At 48.3% G+C, this 18,603-nt stretch overlaps 2 protein-coding genes across 2 annotated transcripts in view; one reads left to right on the top strand and one right to left on the bottom strand.

Annotated features, from left to right (window-relative positions):
• ZGPAT (zinc finger CCCH-type and G-patch domain containing) overlaps positions 1–18,603 on the top strand; it is a 36,523-nt gene that overhangs the window by 14,619 nt on the left and 3,301 nt on the right. The window contains exons 2-3 of the mRNA XM_057416605.1: positions 15,739–16,553; positions 17,513–17,646. Coding sequence (XP_057272588.1) covers positions 15,904–16,553; positions 17,513–17,646 — 784 coding nt within the window. The 5' untranslated portion in view covers positions 15,739–15,903. The remainder of the gene's footprint in view (positions 1–15,738; positions 16,554–17,512; positions 17,647–18,603) is intronic.
• ARFRP1 (ADP ribosylation factor related protein 1) lies at positions 5,861–14,394 on the bottom strand. The gene is made up of 7 exons (XM_057416609.1): positions 14,270–14,394; positions 13,841–13,928; positions 12,965–13,047; positions 12,586–12,667; positions 12,220–12,290; positions 8,110–8,210; positions 5,861–6,752 (listed from the first exon to the last, which is right to left on the bottom strand). Exons 1-7 carry the CDS (start codon positions 14,360–14,362, stop codon positions 6,665–6,667), a joined length of 606 nt encoding a protein of 201 aa, XP_057272592.1. The 5' UTR covers positions 14,363–14,394; the 3' UTR covers positions 5,861–6,664.

The raw sequence follows: 18,603 nt of genomic DNA, 5'->3' as shown, positions 1-18,603 counted from the left end.
TTCCCCACACAACTGTTTGCTTCCCCTTTAAAAACAATGGCCTTTTCCATCTTGCACAACCTTTAGGGAGAGAGCAGGAGCAGCTTGTTGTGCCTGACTAAGGAGCACTGGGAATCAAAGACCCCGTAGTGTCACCTGGATATGGGGGAGAATCTGTTGTGTGTCGTGTCCCTTACCCCTGCTCATGAAGAGCATCCAGCAGCCAACACATTGGGTGCCAGCAGCATCTAGTGCTCAGTCTGGGGCTTTCCCAGCTGCTGGAGCTCCAGCTATGCCATGATAGAGCTGCAACAGAAGGGAAGGGAGCCGGGAGACTGGGTCATTTTCCTATGGAAGTGCTGGGAATGATGACTTTCATGGCAGGGGTTGGAACAAGATGATCTTAAGGTCCTTGCCGACCCCAGCTGTTCCATGATTCTATGACTTACCAGCTAGGGCTGTGAGGATGTGAGCTCAGTGAAGGTTAGGGTGGGCTGGGTGCTGCTGCTGAGCCTCAGACCTGTGGACTTCAGGATGTTTTCAACCATGCAGTGTAAGGGATTAGGTAAGGGGTTTGGAGAGCTCGGCTTGGCCTCAGGGCCCCGCTCCAATGAGCTGGTTGAGCCTCAGATGGCCCAATGCTGGTTTCTGTTTCTGCCTCCGTACCTCCTCCCGCGACACTGGAGCTTGGGAAGTGATGTATTGGCCTTCGGTCTTCCCAGAAGTGAAGACACGGAGCATTTACTGGGAAATCTGGGAGATGAGGAGCGTGCATCCCCCTCTTCATGACTCTGAACCTGAAAGAACATCTCAGCTCTGGCAAGACCAAACCCACGTTCTTTCACCCAGCTTCTTGTGACTGCTGGGGCATCAGGCAGGAACAACGGAGGCTGTGATTCAGCACCCCTAGGTTACGGAGCTCCCCTGCCCTCTGACACAGCACTTGTACTCCCAGGGCACTTAGGAGGTCCTCAGGCTGTGGTGCAGCCTGCCCCGTGATCCTGCCTCTCCTCGTGGCCCCGCGATGAGCTGTCAGAGTTTCCACCACACTGAGGACGTGGGCGCAGACACGGGAGAGCTTAATCCTTGGGGCTGGTTGCTTTGGATGCGGTGTTTGTCCTTCCCCTTGCTTTCACCTCCGAAGCCAAGCTCTTTGGTTGAAAGGGTGCTGTTCCGTTCACGGGGGCATCCCACGTAACCACAACCACCTCGTGTTAAAACAAGCCTTGTTCGTGTCAGAGGAGCAGTGTTCCAACGGGGCAGGAATAACCCTTGGTGACAGGAATAACCCTTGGTGTTACAGGTCTTTGTGGTCCCCTGATGGAAAAGGAATTCCAAGCGGGCTTTGGTCACAAAACCTGGAAAAATCTGGGAGTGAAGCACAGTGGGTGCCTGTGTGCTCATCTGCTGCTGTTTAACAGGGTGGGCAGTGAGGAGGTGCCACTTGTACCTCCGGTTTCTGGGAACAGCAAATTCCTTATTCCTCTTTATGACTGCCCTATGGAACCCCCCTTTTCTGTGTGTGCCAAAGGAAAGCTACGGATGGTATCAGGTTAGCTGACTTCTGAGAACCAGCATTGTTCCTGGCTGTGAATTGCACTTTGATCACAAATAGGAACACAACAGAAACAACCGGGTTTCTGTTTCAGGAAAGCCTTTCAGGGTACACTTCATTTTACAGCGAATCTGCAGTGGATTTAGGTTCTCCTCAGAGCAGCACTTACGGTGCATTCCGAATCCTGACGTCTTGGGACTGCACTGGAACCACAAGTGCAGTGGTTTGGGTTCCTTCATCCAGATGTCCAGCTGAAGGATGCGCTTCAGATGCTGCTTTGCTGTGCACCAGCAGCTGCTGGGCAATCCCCGAGCAGAGCAGTGAGTACAGCCCCTGTGTGTAGATGCTCACTTGTGCTTCAGGTGATTTGGTCCACAAGGAATAAGGGTTTAAGCCCTGGAGTCCTCCCTGACATGTGCCTCCTTCCCTAATGGCCACAGTGGCTGAAACAGCTAAGAGAGGAATGGGTAGAGAAAACCTATTTGTGGCTGGTAGAAAGAACATACCATCTATGGACTTGCACGTGAAGAAGTCCTGAGTTACTAATGCTAGTGAAGGTTACCGCATATCCATCCAGTGAGGGTTTTGCTTCAAGGAAAGGATGCTTCATCCTGGGAGCTCTCAGGCAAGTCTATCTACTGCCTCATCTTCACAGCTACTTCTGGTAGCATGTGGCAACAGGGCTGTGGGAAAGGCTGCACAGCCAGCCTCCGGAGAGGAGGTGGGAAGATGGCATTTGCCAGAGGAGGCTGACGTTCGGGCACTCGCGGCGCCATGTCAGCCGGTTTAGGAAACGCAGCGCAACCGAGATGGAATGAGGAGATTCCGCCTCCATAAAGGGATCTGATTTGTGCTTAGAAAACAAAGGTCAGGCAGAATTCCCTGGGAGTGTTGCTCCTCCTCCTCTGCTTTCCACTTGAAGAGCACCCCGTTCATGGAAGGAATTTAGGCCGTTCTTCCCCCAGTGATGGTGCCCAAGCTGTCTGTGCCAGTCCTGTTGTTCTCCTACACGAGGTTCTGATGGCTTTCAATACCAATTTGTTTCTTTCTTCCATCACAAGGTGCATCACCAGCCCTTCCCTCTGGGGTAGTGGGTGCCATGGGTGAAGGCTTGGGACTGGATTTAAGCTGTGGGAGAGCTGGGACGGTACTCCTGTGGTTTGGGATACCAAAAAGCCAAAGCATGGGTAGGGAAAGCCCCCAGCAGTGGTCATGGCAGCTGCTTTTTACCAGAGAGGCAGAAAACTCCTGAAGGGTTTTCAGGAGCACAAAGGGCAACGCTGCAGGAAATGCCAGAGGTCCAGCCAATGGAACAACGCGGGATACACAGCAGGGATGCTTCATGTGGGATTTCCAACTTGTCTAAAACCCCAGGGTGATAAAGCACCTGCTCTGCTTTCTCTAATACCCTTTGTCCTAACGAGAGCTTGGCAGAAGGCAGGGGCTCGTCCCACCTCTCCGCTGGCTCTCATCCAGCCCTGGAGATGGATTTGAGGCAGACTTTAACAGAAAACTCGGCCAAAAGGGATTGTTGAGAGAACATCCAGCCTACAACCTGTCCCGTGGCAGGGCCAAGGCCGCCTGCTCTTGTCCAAACTGCTGCTGGAAACCTGCACACAACCACGGGAGTGATTCCTTCCAGAACCGAGGGCAAACTCAGTCAATGGGGCTTCTTTCTCTGGAGCATGAGCAGAGCTGCAAGAGGCAGAACCCACTTTCCTTTCTGTGTGGACACTGCTGCGGTGGCTGCCAGTCAGGACTACCCACATGAATCAGGCTGCTGCAACAAGGTGGAACACATCACCTCGTGTGGGGATGGGATGGGTTTAGCTAGTATCAGCGGTGAGTTATTCTGTGTCTGTCCAGATCCAAATGAAGATGAAATCAGCACCACATAAATAGCACTGTGATCAACAGAGTACCAAAAGCATGAGAAGCATTAAGGAATGCTCTTGCCTCCCACTGCTAACACCTAATAGATGTTTGCACAGCAGGAATATTCCAGACAGGTGAGAGAAAGTTTATCTTCTGCCAATGTTCAAATAAAGTAAGTAGCGTAACTACCAGGGCTATTAGACACTTCCCTTTACCTCAGTGTAAGGCATGCTAAAGGAAAAAGTGATTATTACATACAGGTGATGTATGTGTTTCCCCTTGGGAAGATAAAGTGTCTCTCCAGAGAAAGAACTGGCTGTAACCAGGCGTGGGCAGAATGGCTCTGTCTCCAAGGTATCAGATAGCTGAAAACCTGATTACATTTGAGCTACTCAGAAACATCCCTGCTTTGGTTGGAGGCCTTGCAGGGGGTTCACTTGCAATGCAAAAACATCTTTAATAGAGGTCTGTGCTTCTTGTAAGGACTTGGATAAGCACAAGTCTAAAAGATGATAAATTACTGTTTAAATTACTCATCAAAACATAATATAGTTATCAGCTACCAGCATGTCACCTTGGAGTGTCCCAGTGGGATTCTTTTTCAGTAGAGCTTATGCATTACCATCCCTTTTGAGACAGCTTTTCCATGCCAGCTGCATCCACTGGTCTGCACTGAGGCATCATCAAGAGATAGACTGAAGCTGCAATAGGCCCAGCTGAGGGAGGAAGCCATCCTGACCTTGGGTAGCTGTGTTTATAACCACACAGAGCAGATGCAATCAAAACCCCTGCTGACTTAGCAGCACTCCACTGTCTTCATGCTCCATGAAGTAACGCTCATGGTACCTGCTCAGAGACATCTGAGCCCAGACTGTGCTTGTGCAGCATGATCCTTATCTCACACCTGATACAGCACTGATCCAGCTGGATTCCTCCAGTACAGTCATGCTGCAAAGCAATTCAGCAATGTCCTGTTTACCCGCTGGCTTCTCCAGCACTTGGGAAAGCTTTCGACAGTATCAGGTATCTGTGGTGGTGGAAAAACCTGCTGGTGAGGCTGTTTCCTAAAGCAGGTGTTGGGACCCAAGCAGCTGCTTGTGTGGGCCCCATCACGTAACCAGTTACTGCTCTAGAAGCTGCACTGATACCACACTTTCCACTGCTGGTTTCAGAGGAACCCTCCCTGGTTTTCTGTGCACATCACAGCAGGCTCATATTTATGTATCACAGCTGATGAATCAGTCTGAGAACTGGGAATGCTGAAGTCAGAACGATTTGCTTTAAGGCTTCCTGCTGATACGTGCCACAAAGCAGTCTTTTTGTCGAGGTACCTGTGAGAACAGCTAGGGCCTCACACTCAAAACTGGTTTCTTCCTCCCTGGTCTCCTAGGGAATAGGGAAAGGAAGAGAGGTGAGAAGGGTATGTGGAAAGCTTGGAAAAACCCTGCTGTCCCATTAATCAGACATTGCAAATTACTTGACTAAAGTGTTTTGTCTTTCAGCAAAGCCACTGGTTTCCATCTTCAGTTTAAGCACCGACCCTGCCAACCAAAACAAAGAGCCAGGACCACAAGGATACTCAGGCTTTCCGAGATGGCCAAGTAAGAAGTCACTGGTGTCCAGCACTTTTGTGCACTTCAAGCTCTCAGCCCTTCACATGCAGCACCTGGAGAAGGTGCCACTTCTTATGGCAGGTGAGTGGTCTTCAAGGGATCCTCTACCTTCAGAGAGCGTGTAAGATTTCCCCACTACGTCTAATGGAGCCCAATAACATCTCTGGTGCCTGGGTTAGATCTACCACTGTTTAATCCTTCTGGGATATGGCCCTGACATTGGCACCATTCGTATTTAACCTCGGGTACTGTGTTACACAAGCAATGGAAAGGGATTTGATCTCTCACCTGACAGTTTGTGTGGCCTTCTCCTATCCTATCTCCACTACTGAGGAGGAAGGTTCTGCTTTCCAGTATTCAATTATTTCCACTGACGTGATGTGCTCAATGACACAGTCCAGCTTGCCCTCACTCTTCGACCCAAAATGGAAGGGTCAAAGGGGATGAACTATGTTCTCTTACTAAAACATCCTGCAGTGAATTGTATGCAGAAATTTGAGCAGAAAGTTCAGCAGAAAAGTCCTCTGACAGAAGCTGTGTCTCTAAACAAACACTACTACTGCTCAAATGGTGTTTGAATAATGTCCTCTTACCAATGCGAGTAAACCAGTGCCAGGAACAACTCACCCACTGCCAAACCACTGTAAAAAACACATGTAAGAAGAGATATTTGGTGAGATGTTAGTGATGCATCAGCACAATGACTAGCGGGGTAGGCTACATAAAAAGTGAGCGCTGTTTGGCTTTGAGAGCTGCCTTTCTGCTCGCTCTTGCCTGTCAAAAGACTAGAGGGTTAAGTACCACTATTTCCAAACATCAGCTGTTTCAGCAGGACAAGTTCAAAGAAGTAGGAAGCTTTATTGCATACTGATTTCTCCCTGCCTAGAGGTTCAGCTTTCAGCCTAGATCACAGAGTGGGCTTCAATTCATTCCAGTTACAGAAGATACCAATTATTCTTATCATTAAAGAGAATGCACAGGAGATTGGCAGTCAAAGCAAGGCAGTGCTTCTGGAGCTCGTGTCCTGTTCACAATACCCATTTTAAACAGTGTACCCTTGTGCAGTTGCTGGCCTCCACATCTGCATTTGCCACAGGTAAAAGTTACAAATCAACACGTCGACTGAAAATGGAGTTATAATCAACACTGTCCCTCCCCATTATACAAACAGCAGCATAACAGGGCCAGTTAACACCCCCTACAGCAACCCTGGGGCTGGAGCAGTGTGGTACCTCCTCAGTCTGAAGGGACAGCCATTGCCTAGGCTCTCCCTCCCCTCTCATATTCACCTACACGGTTCCTTCAGGAGTTCCTTCATCTCACTGGCCTCCAGCCTGTTAGACTAACAACTCAAGAACCACAAAGTAATACAGTAGAAAATTAAGTCCTTTGCATCTGCAGCAATGTGTAAGTTGCCACTTGGTCTATGCCCTCTGGTCAATGACTTAATACTTATTGTAAGAGATTCCCACCCCCCACCCAGCTGGAATCCTTTGCTCAAGTATTTTAGACACAGGAAGAGAATGTCTCCAAATTTAGGAAAGAATCAGCTGTAATAGAAATCCAGTGGACCACCTTCTTTAAAGGGAGCACAAAACTGTGTGGAAAAAGACTGTCCATTCCTTGGCTGACTTGGAACTTCTTACGTGATGTCCTTCTTCCTCGGGGGCCGGTGAATGTTCCTCACCACACACTTCACCATCCACTCGATTCCTTCGTTCACTCCTTTGCTAAGGAAATAAATAGACAATAGATTTCAAACCAAGGACAAAACCATGGCTCATGCAGCCCCTGAGCCCCCCACAAGAGCAAGTGAAGGGTTATTTTGGGCATTACTATGTTAGCTTCTCACCCATGCAAACAATGGGAGTCTGATTGCTTTTAACCAGTATATAAACTCCATCCCTTTCTTTTCTGGTGCCTGTACAAGTCTACACCCCACTTAATTAGTCAGTAGCTCTATGGAAACCTTGGGATGAGCAAGCATCAAACCACCTGAGAGCACCTCTCTGCTCTGCAGAGCTTCCCAAGCCAGGACTTCCACAGTTTATGTCAGTGCAAACTGAAACAGAAATTCTGTAAGGAAATTCCACACAGATGTGTTGTACAAACCTCACACAACTGAAGGAGTTGCGCTGCAGAAGATTATTATCTATTACTTCTCTTCTAGTCAGTGCTTAACCACTGTTCTTGGGTTATTCATCTGCTTAATGGCATTTGAGTCTTAGCAATGCTGCCAACAGAGATTTTTCTCATGGTTTAAGCAGCTTTTCTTATCCTTTGCGATGACTTGTATAATAACACACATAAAACCCAAAGCAATCTGAAAGCTCTGGATTCAGCACAGGCAGCAATTCAGACAGCAGTATTTCTGGCCATCTGGAACAGTACTTTAGACTTATGCCAAATTGCACTTATCACTCAAACTGAAAGTGCAACCAAAATATTACAAGACTCAACGCACAACAGTGACGACAAGGTATCAAGAGTCTAGTGGGCTGGTCAAGGTCATGGCAGCAGCTGCGTGCTGTGCAGCTGAGGAAGAATCAGCTTCCCAAATGCTGATGTGCTCTAGTCACTGTATCTTAAACCACAAGCGTCCCCAGTGTAAGAGCACTACTGGAGATTGTAATGTTATCTACACTACAAAGCTCATCTGCACGCCAAGAAGTCCAGACGCAAGAGCGTAATTACACCACCACCAGTGGAACACCACTCATCTCTCTGGCAGTGTCAGAAACAGCTGTATTTCCAGCTGATTTCTTACACAAAAGCCAGGAGCTGCAGCGAGGCAATGACTGCAAAGATTACTGTGTACAGGGAAGGGATGATAAAGCACAAGAATCAGCAGCTCCACATCCCGCTGCTCTCAGACAGCAGTGTATTTCCATTGGGTTTCATATGTGGGATTTACAGATGAAGTTACTGACCCTGTGCAAGTCCAAGGTTCACAAACAGTGATCTGTATCTGCTGGGAAAGAAGTACAGCTCCCCCTCAGGGACTATTAAATCCTACAGTACTGCCCTGCTTGTGTGACTCCCTGCAGCTGCTCAGTTAACCAGCACCCCATCTGTTCTCATACTCACCCAGTCAGAGCAGAGCAGGCTTGGGTCAGGCAGTCCCTCTTCCCAATTTTGTTAATGCAGTCACTAAATGCTGTCTTGATGTCGGGGATGGACAGGCAAGTCTGCAAGGGAAATCAGAAGACCTTGCTTTCTACACTACAAGAGATGATGACCTTCTTCCAAATGAATCCTACCACATCCACAGTTGTGCTTCAGTCAGGGTGGCACAACGCTGTAAGCTCAAACCACCCCAAGACAACACCTATTCACAAAGCCTTCTGCAACTACCAGTTTCAGAACTCCAGCAGCTGGAGGAGCCACCTCTTTCACCTTGTCCATCTTTGAGGCCTTTGACAAGTCCACTTTTCCCATAGCAAAGTGGTGCTGTAGCCATTCCCCCCCCCCCCCCCCCCACTTTAATCCAGGATGATCACGTCCCTTTTCACCCTCTGAAACAATCATGGCTTGCCCTAACTCCCCCAAAGCTGTTCAGTCATTGCTCTCCATAGACATCTGCATCAGGAAGAGTTTTGCCTCTGAGGAGATTTTGCACTATTCACACTGTTACAGCAGAATGATGCTGAATCACAACCCTACCCCTGCTTTCCCCTTGGATAAAGCACAGTAACACCACTGAAGCATCAATTCAGAGAAGCCCTGGTTTAGTGCTTAAGGGGAAGCCGTGCCCTGGAATCCTGTCTTACAGCAAAGGATGAGGCACATTACCCATCACTTCAACAAAGAGCATCTGAGCTTCTCGTGTTTGGGAGGAAATGTCAACTGTGGCCTCCAAGTTCCCCTCTTTTCCACCTCCATAGCCACGTTACAAAACGCTTGTTTAGAGATGTGTTTTGCTTCTCAACTGAAACCACACAAACCAAGAGCAAACTAGGGAAGCTGGTTCTGTGCTCACATCAACAGTGTACCATTACAGCAATACAATCCACAGCTGACCTTTCTGGAGTGATGGTATCTACCCTGCATTCCAGAGGAAACTCGCACAACTGGACAAATATGACTTCCCCAAAGGAATGCACCATGAACCATCTTTTCATGAAGGCTCTTCAAGACCAAGTGCAGCCAGGACTGACCTGCCTGCACAACCAAATTCCTTTTATGAAGAGTTCAGAACCCCAGATTAAGACTCAGGAACAACACACCTAAGTAAGGAAGGTTCCATTTCTGGAGTCACCTGCAGAAAAGTGTGAGCCACTGTTTTAGGCAAGAAAGGTTGAAGTGTAGAGTCTGAATCCATTTGCCAAATCATAGAACTGTAGAACGGTTTGGGTTGGAAAGGACCTGAAGATCATCCAGTTCCAACCCCCCTGCCATGGCCAGGGACACCTCACACTAAACCATCTCACCCAAGGCTCCATCCAACCTGGTCCTGAACACTGCCAGGGATGGAGCATTCACAACCTCCCTGGGCAACCCATTCCAGTGCCTCACCACCCTCACTGTAAAGAACTTCCTCTTTATATCCAATCTAAACTTCCCCTGTTTCAGTTTGAACCCATCACTCCTTGTCCTATTGCTACAGTCCGTAATGAAGAGTCCAGTGCAGGAAAGGTAATGCTGCTGCTTGGTCTCTCATCAGCATAAAACCTGAAGTTTAGGCTCTTTGACCATCTCAAGAGTAATCAGTCAGCAGAACAGAACTAAGACAGAAACAACAGAAAGGTGGACAGCCTCAGGAAAGCTATTTAATATAGATTTTAACCAGCCTGACCTATATTCTGTGCCATCTTTTACAAGCTCATTTTAAGCGAAAACTACAGCTTGCTTGAATTAAAGCAAGCTGATTTAAATCAAAACCAGCTGGCCAGGGAAGCTGTGGTATTGAAGCTGGAAATTTGGCAGCCATGAAGAAGGGCTATTTCCTAACAACTGTATGGAAACTCATCAGCGCTACGAGTCTTCAAATACATGCTGCTACTTACCATGACTCCTCTCATTTTGCAAAGACACGAGGAGGCTCTCCAACATTCTGGAGATTCCAAACTACATTCCTAAGATGTATTTTCAGATTAGGAAGGCAAAACTTCCTCCCAAAGACAGCACACAACTTCCAGTTCTTTTCACATCCTACTTTTCCGCTCAGTTTTTCCTGTATTAACAGTGCTCCAAAATGAAGCCGTTCTATCCTCAAGTTTTAACAGTTCATTCTGCTCAAATATACAGCTTTTCTAAACCTTTAACCAGCTGCATTCACATTAAAATGGCAAATACACATTCTTATTCTGCAGTAGGTAAGCCGAACTACCTGATACTGTCTGATTTGAAAGGGGCTCCACATGAATTATTGTATGTTAGGCATTTAATTCCCCCACAAAGCTTTCCTTTAAAAACCAAACCAAACTCCCTCCCACAACACATGGGACCCAGCCTTTTAATAAATTACAGAATGATCCAGTTTTGAAGCTGCTGCTAAACACAGCATTCCCCTGGTACAACCCCCTACCCCCCATGTACAGCATTGTTATGACATTGGAATTGGTGTTCTATGCACTCTATGACTGTACTTTACCTCTAAATGCAGCTAAAGCCCACTCCTCCCTGGCAGTGCTGAGCAGATGAGATTTGGGGTAGTGGTGCCTATTAACAGCAGAATTCTTTCCTACAAGCAATATCCAAGATCATACCCTAGGAGCAGACCTCTAAATACACAATTTAAGTATTTATTAAATAAATAGAGCAAAACTATACCAACTGATAGTTTATAATCTCTTGTTCTACAACAGTAAAGACGCACTAAATGTGTGGGCTGGTCCCTAAAAGGGCAAGGATTCAGTTGTAGCTTTTAACTTGAGAACCTGTTCCAAATACCTCTTTCCAGTCATATACAAAGTCCCCATTTTTCTTTAGTCTGAAGAGGGTGCCAGAAGCACTGGTCTTTGCAGTACACCCCTACCAAAATATCCATACACCGCCATAGGGAAAATTGGAGCAGCTTTCCAGGTCACTGCATACAGTGTATTTCTCAACAGCTAAAGGCAAGAGTGCAGACTGCTCCCTGCTGTGAAGCTGTAGTGGTGCATGGAAATATGAGAGTATCACACAGAAAAGACATAGCAGTGATCACAGCCAAGACAGGAGCACAGATCAGCAGCTCTGTCTCAATCCCATGCTCTCTTTTAAGTGGAATTAGGCTTCTTCTGTTTCTAAGACTAGATAATCTTGCAATCATGTAAAAAATCTGCTGTGCTGCACACATGAAGCATAACCCCAAATCCTCATTTAAAGCCAAACTGGTGTCTATGGAATTCTCCGGTATTCCCGCAAGAACACTCACTGAGAGAGGTGTAAATCCAAGGGAAGAATCTGGGATACATTTGCATACTGAAAAAGACATGATCACAGCGCCAGGGCTGGTACTTCCAAACCGTACTGGAAGTCTCTGGCTCCATCTAGAGATTCATTCCTCGAACTGCAGCACTGGAATTCCAGCGGAAAGGAAGAAAACATGGAAAATACCACGGAGACTTTAGGCACTCTCCTCCCTGTTTTCCATGCTGGAGGAGGTGAGGACTGCCCTGGATGTGCCTCCTAAGCAGCCACACTGTAGTGTCCACTAACTTGTCAAACAGAAAACAAGAGGTTTGCAGTTCTGGGTACGCTACAAAGAATCCAAATATCACTACCAAGAAAAGGCATTCCATGGAACTCACTGCTGGTTTTGATGGAATGCTCTGGGACAAACAGAATGCTCCATTGAACAGATCTTATCTAGTTATGGGAAAGGGATGACATTGCTTCACATGCATTTATTGGGCTGCTCCCAGGTAGCAGCAGGGCAGCTAAACATCTTTTTGCTGAATAAACAGGAAAAAACAGTATCAAGATACCAAGTCATGATGCAAGAAAGACCAACCATAACTACATAGTCTGTTATCTTCATGTAAGGAGCTCAAAACAGCTGAGACGGACGTGCCTGTAGTAAGCTCATTTATACCACTGGAAAAGGGTTGGAGGAGAAAGTCAGTTAAAGCTAAATTCAAAGCACTTATTTCCAGCAGTGGGGAAGTGCCACAGGATCAGCCCAGGAACATGAAGCATATTTAACATGAACGCAGAGCTCACCTTTCCAAGGCTTATTTGCTCACTTAAGAAGTAAATCTGTAATAATATTACCTCTACATCTTGCTTGTTGGCCAGCACCAGAATGGGAACCCCCTCCAAAGCCTCACTGGTAATCATCTTCTCTGTAAAGCACAGAAACAAAACCAGAGCTTTAGTCACTCCTGGAAAATAAAGTTGTGCAAATGCTTGACATCGACTATGTCAACCTAGGAAGGAAGAAAGAGGCTCCTTCAAGGTCATTATAGGCTACAAAGGTGAGTCTTGTGTTACAGACAAGACAGACTTCAACAAAGTGCAAAAGCACTGCAGACGTGTCATTAACAGGCTTCAAGGACACAGGAATAGATGTGACAGCAATGAGTGAACTGTGCCCCAACACTGTGAAATCACAGTGCAGGTAAAACACAATGTACTCACCAAAAGCTCTTTTAGATTCGGAGAGCCTCTCCTCATCCGTGGAGTCAATAACGTAGATCACTCCATGAGATTCAGCATAATACTGGAAGGAGAACACAGGCATTAGTGCATTTATCCACTCCTTTGTTCCTCTTCCTGGGTTTTGGGGGTGAAATTTTGATACAACTCTTAAGTATGGGTTGGTAAGTGCTGTCTGTGAACACTAATGCAAATATTAAGCATGATCTTTGTTAATCTTGCACAGATACAGGTGAATCTCTGGAGAAGTGCTGATGCTAAATATTAGGGTTACCAAGAAGGCTGCATCATTACTAAATGCTCATCATGCTTCTAAAAGAGACAAAACCATTTCTAAAAGAAAAACAAAAGCATCTCCCACCTTGTCCCAAAGAGACTGCAGCTCCTCCTGTCCCCCCAGATCCCAGAACATGAGCCGAGTTTTGCCAACATCAATAGTACCAACTACAGGGAAAAAAAGACAAAATCCATTGACAGTGAAATGTTCTTTAGAGCACAAACACCTGCAAATCCCCTTAAGAAGTGTGGGGTAGAACAGAATTCCAGAGGAACACTCAGTGGCTACTCTCAACAACAGCCAAATACCCTCACAAATAGCAACACTGATATCAGGGTCATATCAATGCAAATGATACCAGGATCAAGGCAATGGATCAACTGCAAGGAAGCTTAGCTTGATCTTGGAGTGTAGCACTCAAGGGGAGTACTTGGGGGTTTAAGACTTCAGGGTTTTTAACTCAAAAGCTAAGAAAGCTGATGTTATTCTCTTACAAAAGACACGGGGAGTTGCGGGATTCAGTTTCTCCTTCTAGGAACTACTTTGCCCTTGCCAATAGACCTCACAGCAGCTTTCCAGCAGCCTTGCAGTATCTGAAGGGGGCCTATAGGGATGCTGGGGAGGGACTCTTCGTTAGGGACTGCAGTGACAGGACAAGGGGTAACGGGTTCAAACTGAAACAGGAGAAGTTTAGATTGGATCTAAGGAGGAAATTCTTTCCTGTGAGGGTGGTGAGGCACTGGAATGGGCTGCCCAGGGAGGTTGTGAATGCTCCATCCCTGGCAGTGTTCAAGCTTTAGTGTGAGGTGTCCCCGCACATGGCAGGGGGGTTGGAACTGGTTGATCTTAAGGTACTTTCCAACCTGAACTACTCTATGATTCTATTTCTAACCATTTCAAACAAGAACCAGCTCTTGCCCAACTGCAGCAAAGCTGAAGAATTCCAGAGAGATTACTTACTGTTTAAGCCCACAGTGGTTGTGATTTTGGACAGACTCATCCCTTTGTAGTTCTTGTTAAATCGGGTCTTGGTTTGTTCAAGGAAGGTCTGAAAAGGAGTAAGAAGCCGTATTTAGTCTCAAATTGGGGTAACCCTAATCCAAACCTCCCTCTGCGTTTCTGAGGAATCCAGCTGCAACAGACACTGCCCTGCTTAACCTTGGAACAAACCACCCTTCTTGTTCCCGATTTTAGCGAGGAAAGAAGGGATCACGGGTGATTATGGGATGAGTAAAACCCCAGCTACAACCTTCAAGGCTTATGCTAAGTTAAAGTAAGAGGGAAAAGGTGCTTCTTTGGCGTGACATCACTAAAATAACTCACAATACAATCCACCCTGCCTGGTGGATGTTCAGAATTGCACGTGCCCCCCTCATAACCAGCACTTACAGTTTTCCCAGCATTGTCCAAACCAAGGATCAGGACGCAGTACTCATCCCTCTGGAACATGTATTTATAGAGCCCGGACAGCAGAGTATACATCCTGCTCCTGTAACGAGTACCAGGAAGTATTAGCAAACAGATCATTCCCAAAAGTCTCTCATGCCACAACGTTTCCCAACAGCAGATAAAGAAATGATGTTCTTCTTTTATCAGTAACTGTCGTATTTCAGCAATCCCAGGATAAATCACAGATCCAAGGCAGACTGTGAGTAACTCAAGACTGAGTCTTTAAACGCAAGTGAGGGATTATCTTCCAAAGAGCTTGACCTCTTTCTGCACATAGTGCCCAGTGTGCACTGCAAACACAACCCTCATTTGAAAACCACCCTGTTTGCTTCTGGGCTTAAACAAGAGCTAGCTATAACTGTATCCCAGGATCTTTAATGGTTGAACTGAAGGCAGTGAATCTTAGAAGTGCATAAAATCTCCTGCTTGTCTTAATTTAAGCCTTACCCAGTAACAAACTCTGTTACGGTATCCACTATACAAGTGTTTTGTCATCTTACAACGCCATGCAGATGAGGCAGGTAACTGCCAAAAGCACAAGACTAAGACTCAAAGCGACACAAACACTGGCACAGGTTGGCCAGGGAAGCTGTGGCTGCCCCATCCCTGGCAGTGTTCAAAGCCAGGTCGGACACAGGGGCTTGGAGCAAGCTGCTCCAGTGGAAGGGGTCCCTTGGAGGAGTGGAGGAGCTTTAAGGTCCCTTCAACCCAAACCAGGCTGGGATTCTATGACAAGATTTGCTAAGATACAGGAAGCAGCACGGGTACCATCTGACTCACACAGCATTGCAACAACTCTTCTGCTTAAATACTAACGGAACCTCGAGGCAAAGGCTTTGCACGGCAACCATCTGCGACCAAGTGTGCAGAGTAATATTCACTCTGAAGCGAAACGCCGTTCCCTGAAGGGGAAATACAGCTGCTCCGGCCCACGGGTGATGGAGGCGCTTCTGGCGCTGGGCACTCGGCAGGCGGACGGGGCACCTCGGGGCGCGGGGGGGGCTGTCCTACGGTAGGCACCAGGACCGCAGGATGGGGTCCGCTCCCCTTTCGGGCCAGCGAGTGACCCTGGCCGGGCCCAGCTACCGGAGACACCCACCCCCCCCCAGCCTGACAGGGGGGAACGGGCCCTCACCGCCATTTTCCCCCTCACGGCCAGCTCCCGCCCCGAGCGAGGTGATAGGGGTGTCATGGCGGCCGTGCGGGAGGGAAAGGGGAGTTGAGGGGTGAGTGGGGCCGCCACGGCCGGGCCTGGTCGGGAGCTGCCGCCAGCCCCGAGGCGGAGGGGCCGCGGGAGGAGCAGGGTTTCAGCGTCCTGGAGCGGGCGCCGTGGCGGGAGAGGGGAGGGCAGGGCAGGGCAGGGCCGGGCCCGGCCTTTCCTCAGACTCTCTCATCGCCTTTCGCTGCAGGAGCATCGGCCTGGTTCCTTCGGAGGGGAGAAGCAGGACGGGGGTGGATGGTGGCTTCTGCGGACAAGGGTTTGTTACCCAGAAAGGCGCTGGGTTTAAGTAACTCTGAGTACGTGCTAAGTTCCCGTAAAGGACACAGTTAAACACGCCTTTGTTGTGCTGATAATGGATGAAGAGAGTCTGGAAGCAGCAATTCAGACCTACAATGCCCAACTGCAGCAGGTGGAGCTGGCCCTGGGAGCCGGCCTGGACCCGTCCCAGCAGTCGGACTTGATTCAGTTGCAGGAGGATTTAAAGCAGCTGATAGAACTGACCGAGTCCAGCCTTGTGTCTGTCAAAAAGAGCAAACTTCTGGCGACTCTGGATACAAACGCTGCCTCCTCCTCCACCCCAGGAGGTCCCCTGGAGCAGGGCACCGACCCAGAGACGTCTGCCCAAGATGAGGAGTATGCTGCCTTTAAAGAAGCCATTGCTGAGATTGGAAGTGATGCGAAGCCTTCAGCTGATAACAGTGAGATGTCAGCAAAGAGGGATGAGGAAACTGATGGCAGAAACGAATCAAAACACAGTGAAGAGGAGAAGGAGTCTGACAGAGAGGAAGAGGAGGAGGAGGGATTGAGCGGGATGAAGGTTAAAGCTCCCTACTACAGCTCCTGGGGGACGCTGGAGTACCACAATGCCATGATTGTGGGGACAGAGGAGTTGGAAGATGGCAGTGCAGGGGTGCGAGTGCTCTACCTGTACCCAACCCACAAGTCCCTGAAGCCCTGTCCCTTCTTCCTGGATGACAAGTGCAGATTCAAAGAGAACTGTCGGTAAAGAAGGCAAAAGGGGGTGGGAGGGGGTTTCTGTCCTGCTGCTGCTGATGCCGCGGTGTTCCGAGGGATAAACCTGCTCTGGAAGTGCCGCGTTTGGCTTTTTTCCCCGAGGAAAATTGGCCTTTTTATGGCTTTTGAAAGTGTGTTTTGGTGCAGTGGCATCAGCGTGGCTGTTTGCTTCCGCTGAGGCAGAGGTGAGATGGGAAAGTTGCAGAGAATCAACTGCACCCAAACAAGTGGCTACATTAACAACTGAGCGTTCTAAACTAAGCCAGCAAAGCCTGGCTGTCAGTAGTTCGAGCATTCACGAGAGGCCAGAGGGTCTCTTACCACTGGGTAAGGCCTTGAGCAGCTTGATGAGTTGGACTAGAGACCTCTGTATCCATGAGATCCTGCTCGTCCCAAAGGACCCATGAACTTTTCTACTGGATGTATCAGTAGCAAAGAGAGCCTGATGCTCTGGGGTGGGGTGCTTTCTTCATTATATGACATAAATAGTGTGTTCAAGGTGAAAAATTAATAACTTGTATGACCTTAGAGCAGCTCCCAGTGCCTAAAGGGGCCAGCAGGAAACCTGGAGAGGGGCTTTGGACAAGGGGGAATGGCTTTAACCTGACAAAGGAGAGGTGTAGGTGAGACATTAGGCAGAAGCTCTTCCCTGTGAGGGTGCTGAGGCGCTGGCACAGGGTGCCCAGAGAAGCTGTGGCTGCCCCATCCCTGGCAGTGTTCAAGGCCAGGGTGGACACAGGGGCTTGCAGCAAGCTGCTCCAGTGGAAGGGGTCCCTGCCCGTGGCAGGGGTTGGAGCTGGAGGAGCTCTAAGGTCCCTTCCACCCCAAACCATTCCAGGATACCCTAATGGCCATTGAAGATGCATCACCCCTGACAGCTTGTTGGCACTTTCATCTCAAGCCTGCTCCAATGAGGTCGGTAATTCCTCTTCTCCCTTCCCTGGCAGGTTTTCCCATGGGCAGGTGGTCTCTGCGGAGGAGCTTCAGCCCTTCCAGGAGCCCAACCTGAGCACGCTGGAGGTGGGCTCCTCCTGCCTGGCGAAGCACAGTGATGGGATATGGTACGCAGCAAAGATAACTGGTGAGTCTGAGTGGGCTTTGCAGGATTCCATGTGGAAGATGGAGGCTGGTGCTTACATGAATGTAGAACTTGGCTGGTTTGGTTAATGGTAGAAAAGCTGCAGCCCTACAATGGAAATCTTGACATAGCTGAGAAAATACTCTGAATTTTGTTAAACTTGGGAAGGGAATAGGCCAGGAAACAGGAGAATGTTAGACAAAAAGAAGACATAAAGATCAGGATCTGAAGGGGGCCTATAGGGATGCTGGGGAGGGACTCTTCATTAGGGACTGCAGTGACAGGACAAGGGGTAACGGGTTCAAACTGAAACAGGGGAAGTTTAGATTGGATCTAAGGAGGAAATTCCTTCCTGTGAGGGTGGTGAGGCACTGGAATGGGTTGCCCAGGGAGGTTGTGAATGCTCCATCCCTGGCAGTGTTCAAGGCCAGGTTGGACAGAGCCTTGGGTGATATGATTTAGTGTGAGGTGTCCCTGCCCATGGCAGGGGGTTGGAACTGGATGATCTTCAGGTCCTTTCCAACCCGAACTGTTCTATGATTCTATGACAGTGTCTCTGTTAACTGCCCAGGAAGGGAGGAGGCAGGTGATGCAGGGATTTGCATGCATGTTGGGTTCGAATTACAATCATCTCCTCTTGTTTAACCAGAAGTCAGGGACTGGCCCTGCCCATCAGCTGCTGACACAGGCTTCTCCTGACCTGGGATTTCTCTCTTTCCATCTTTCTTTGCCTGTTGTTAGGTCAGTGGGGAGCAAGTCTTTAACTTCACTTTGATTCAGTTTCCAACAGCCCATCTTAATTATTAGAAGTGAACCTTTAAGTCTCAACACAGGCAGCATGGAAGAAGCTTTTCATTGCAGTGGGTGCTTCTTCCTCCCAGACAAAAGCACAAAGCAAAAGCAGGTTTTCTTTAAAACACATGTTCTTTGGCCGTCCCTCTCTCCCATATCATTCCCTGG

This window comes from Pezoporus wallicus, unplaced genomic scaffold (assembly GCF_028554395.1).
Source record: "Pezoporus wallicus isolate ANWC-B61680 ecotype Strahan unplaced genomic scaffold, APGP_CSIRO_Pwel_v1 contig_13399, whole genome shotgun sequence".
NCBI lineage: Eukaryota > Metazoa > Chordata > Aves > Psittaciformes > Psittacidae > Pezoporus > Pezoporus wallicus.
Note: the sequence above shows the minus strand (reverse complement) of the source record. Positions and strands in the feature narration are given on the sequence as shown.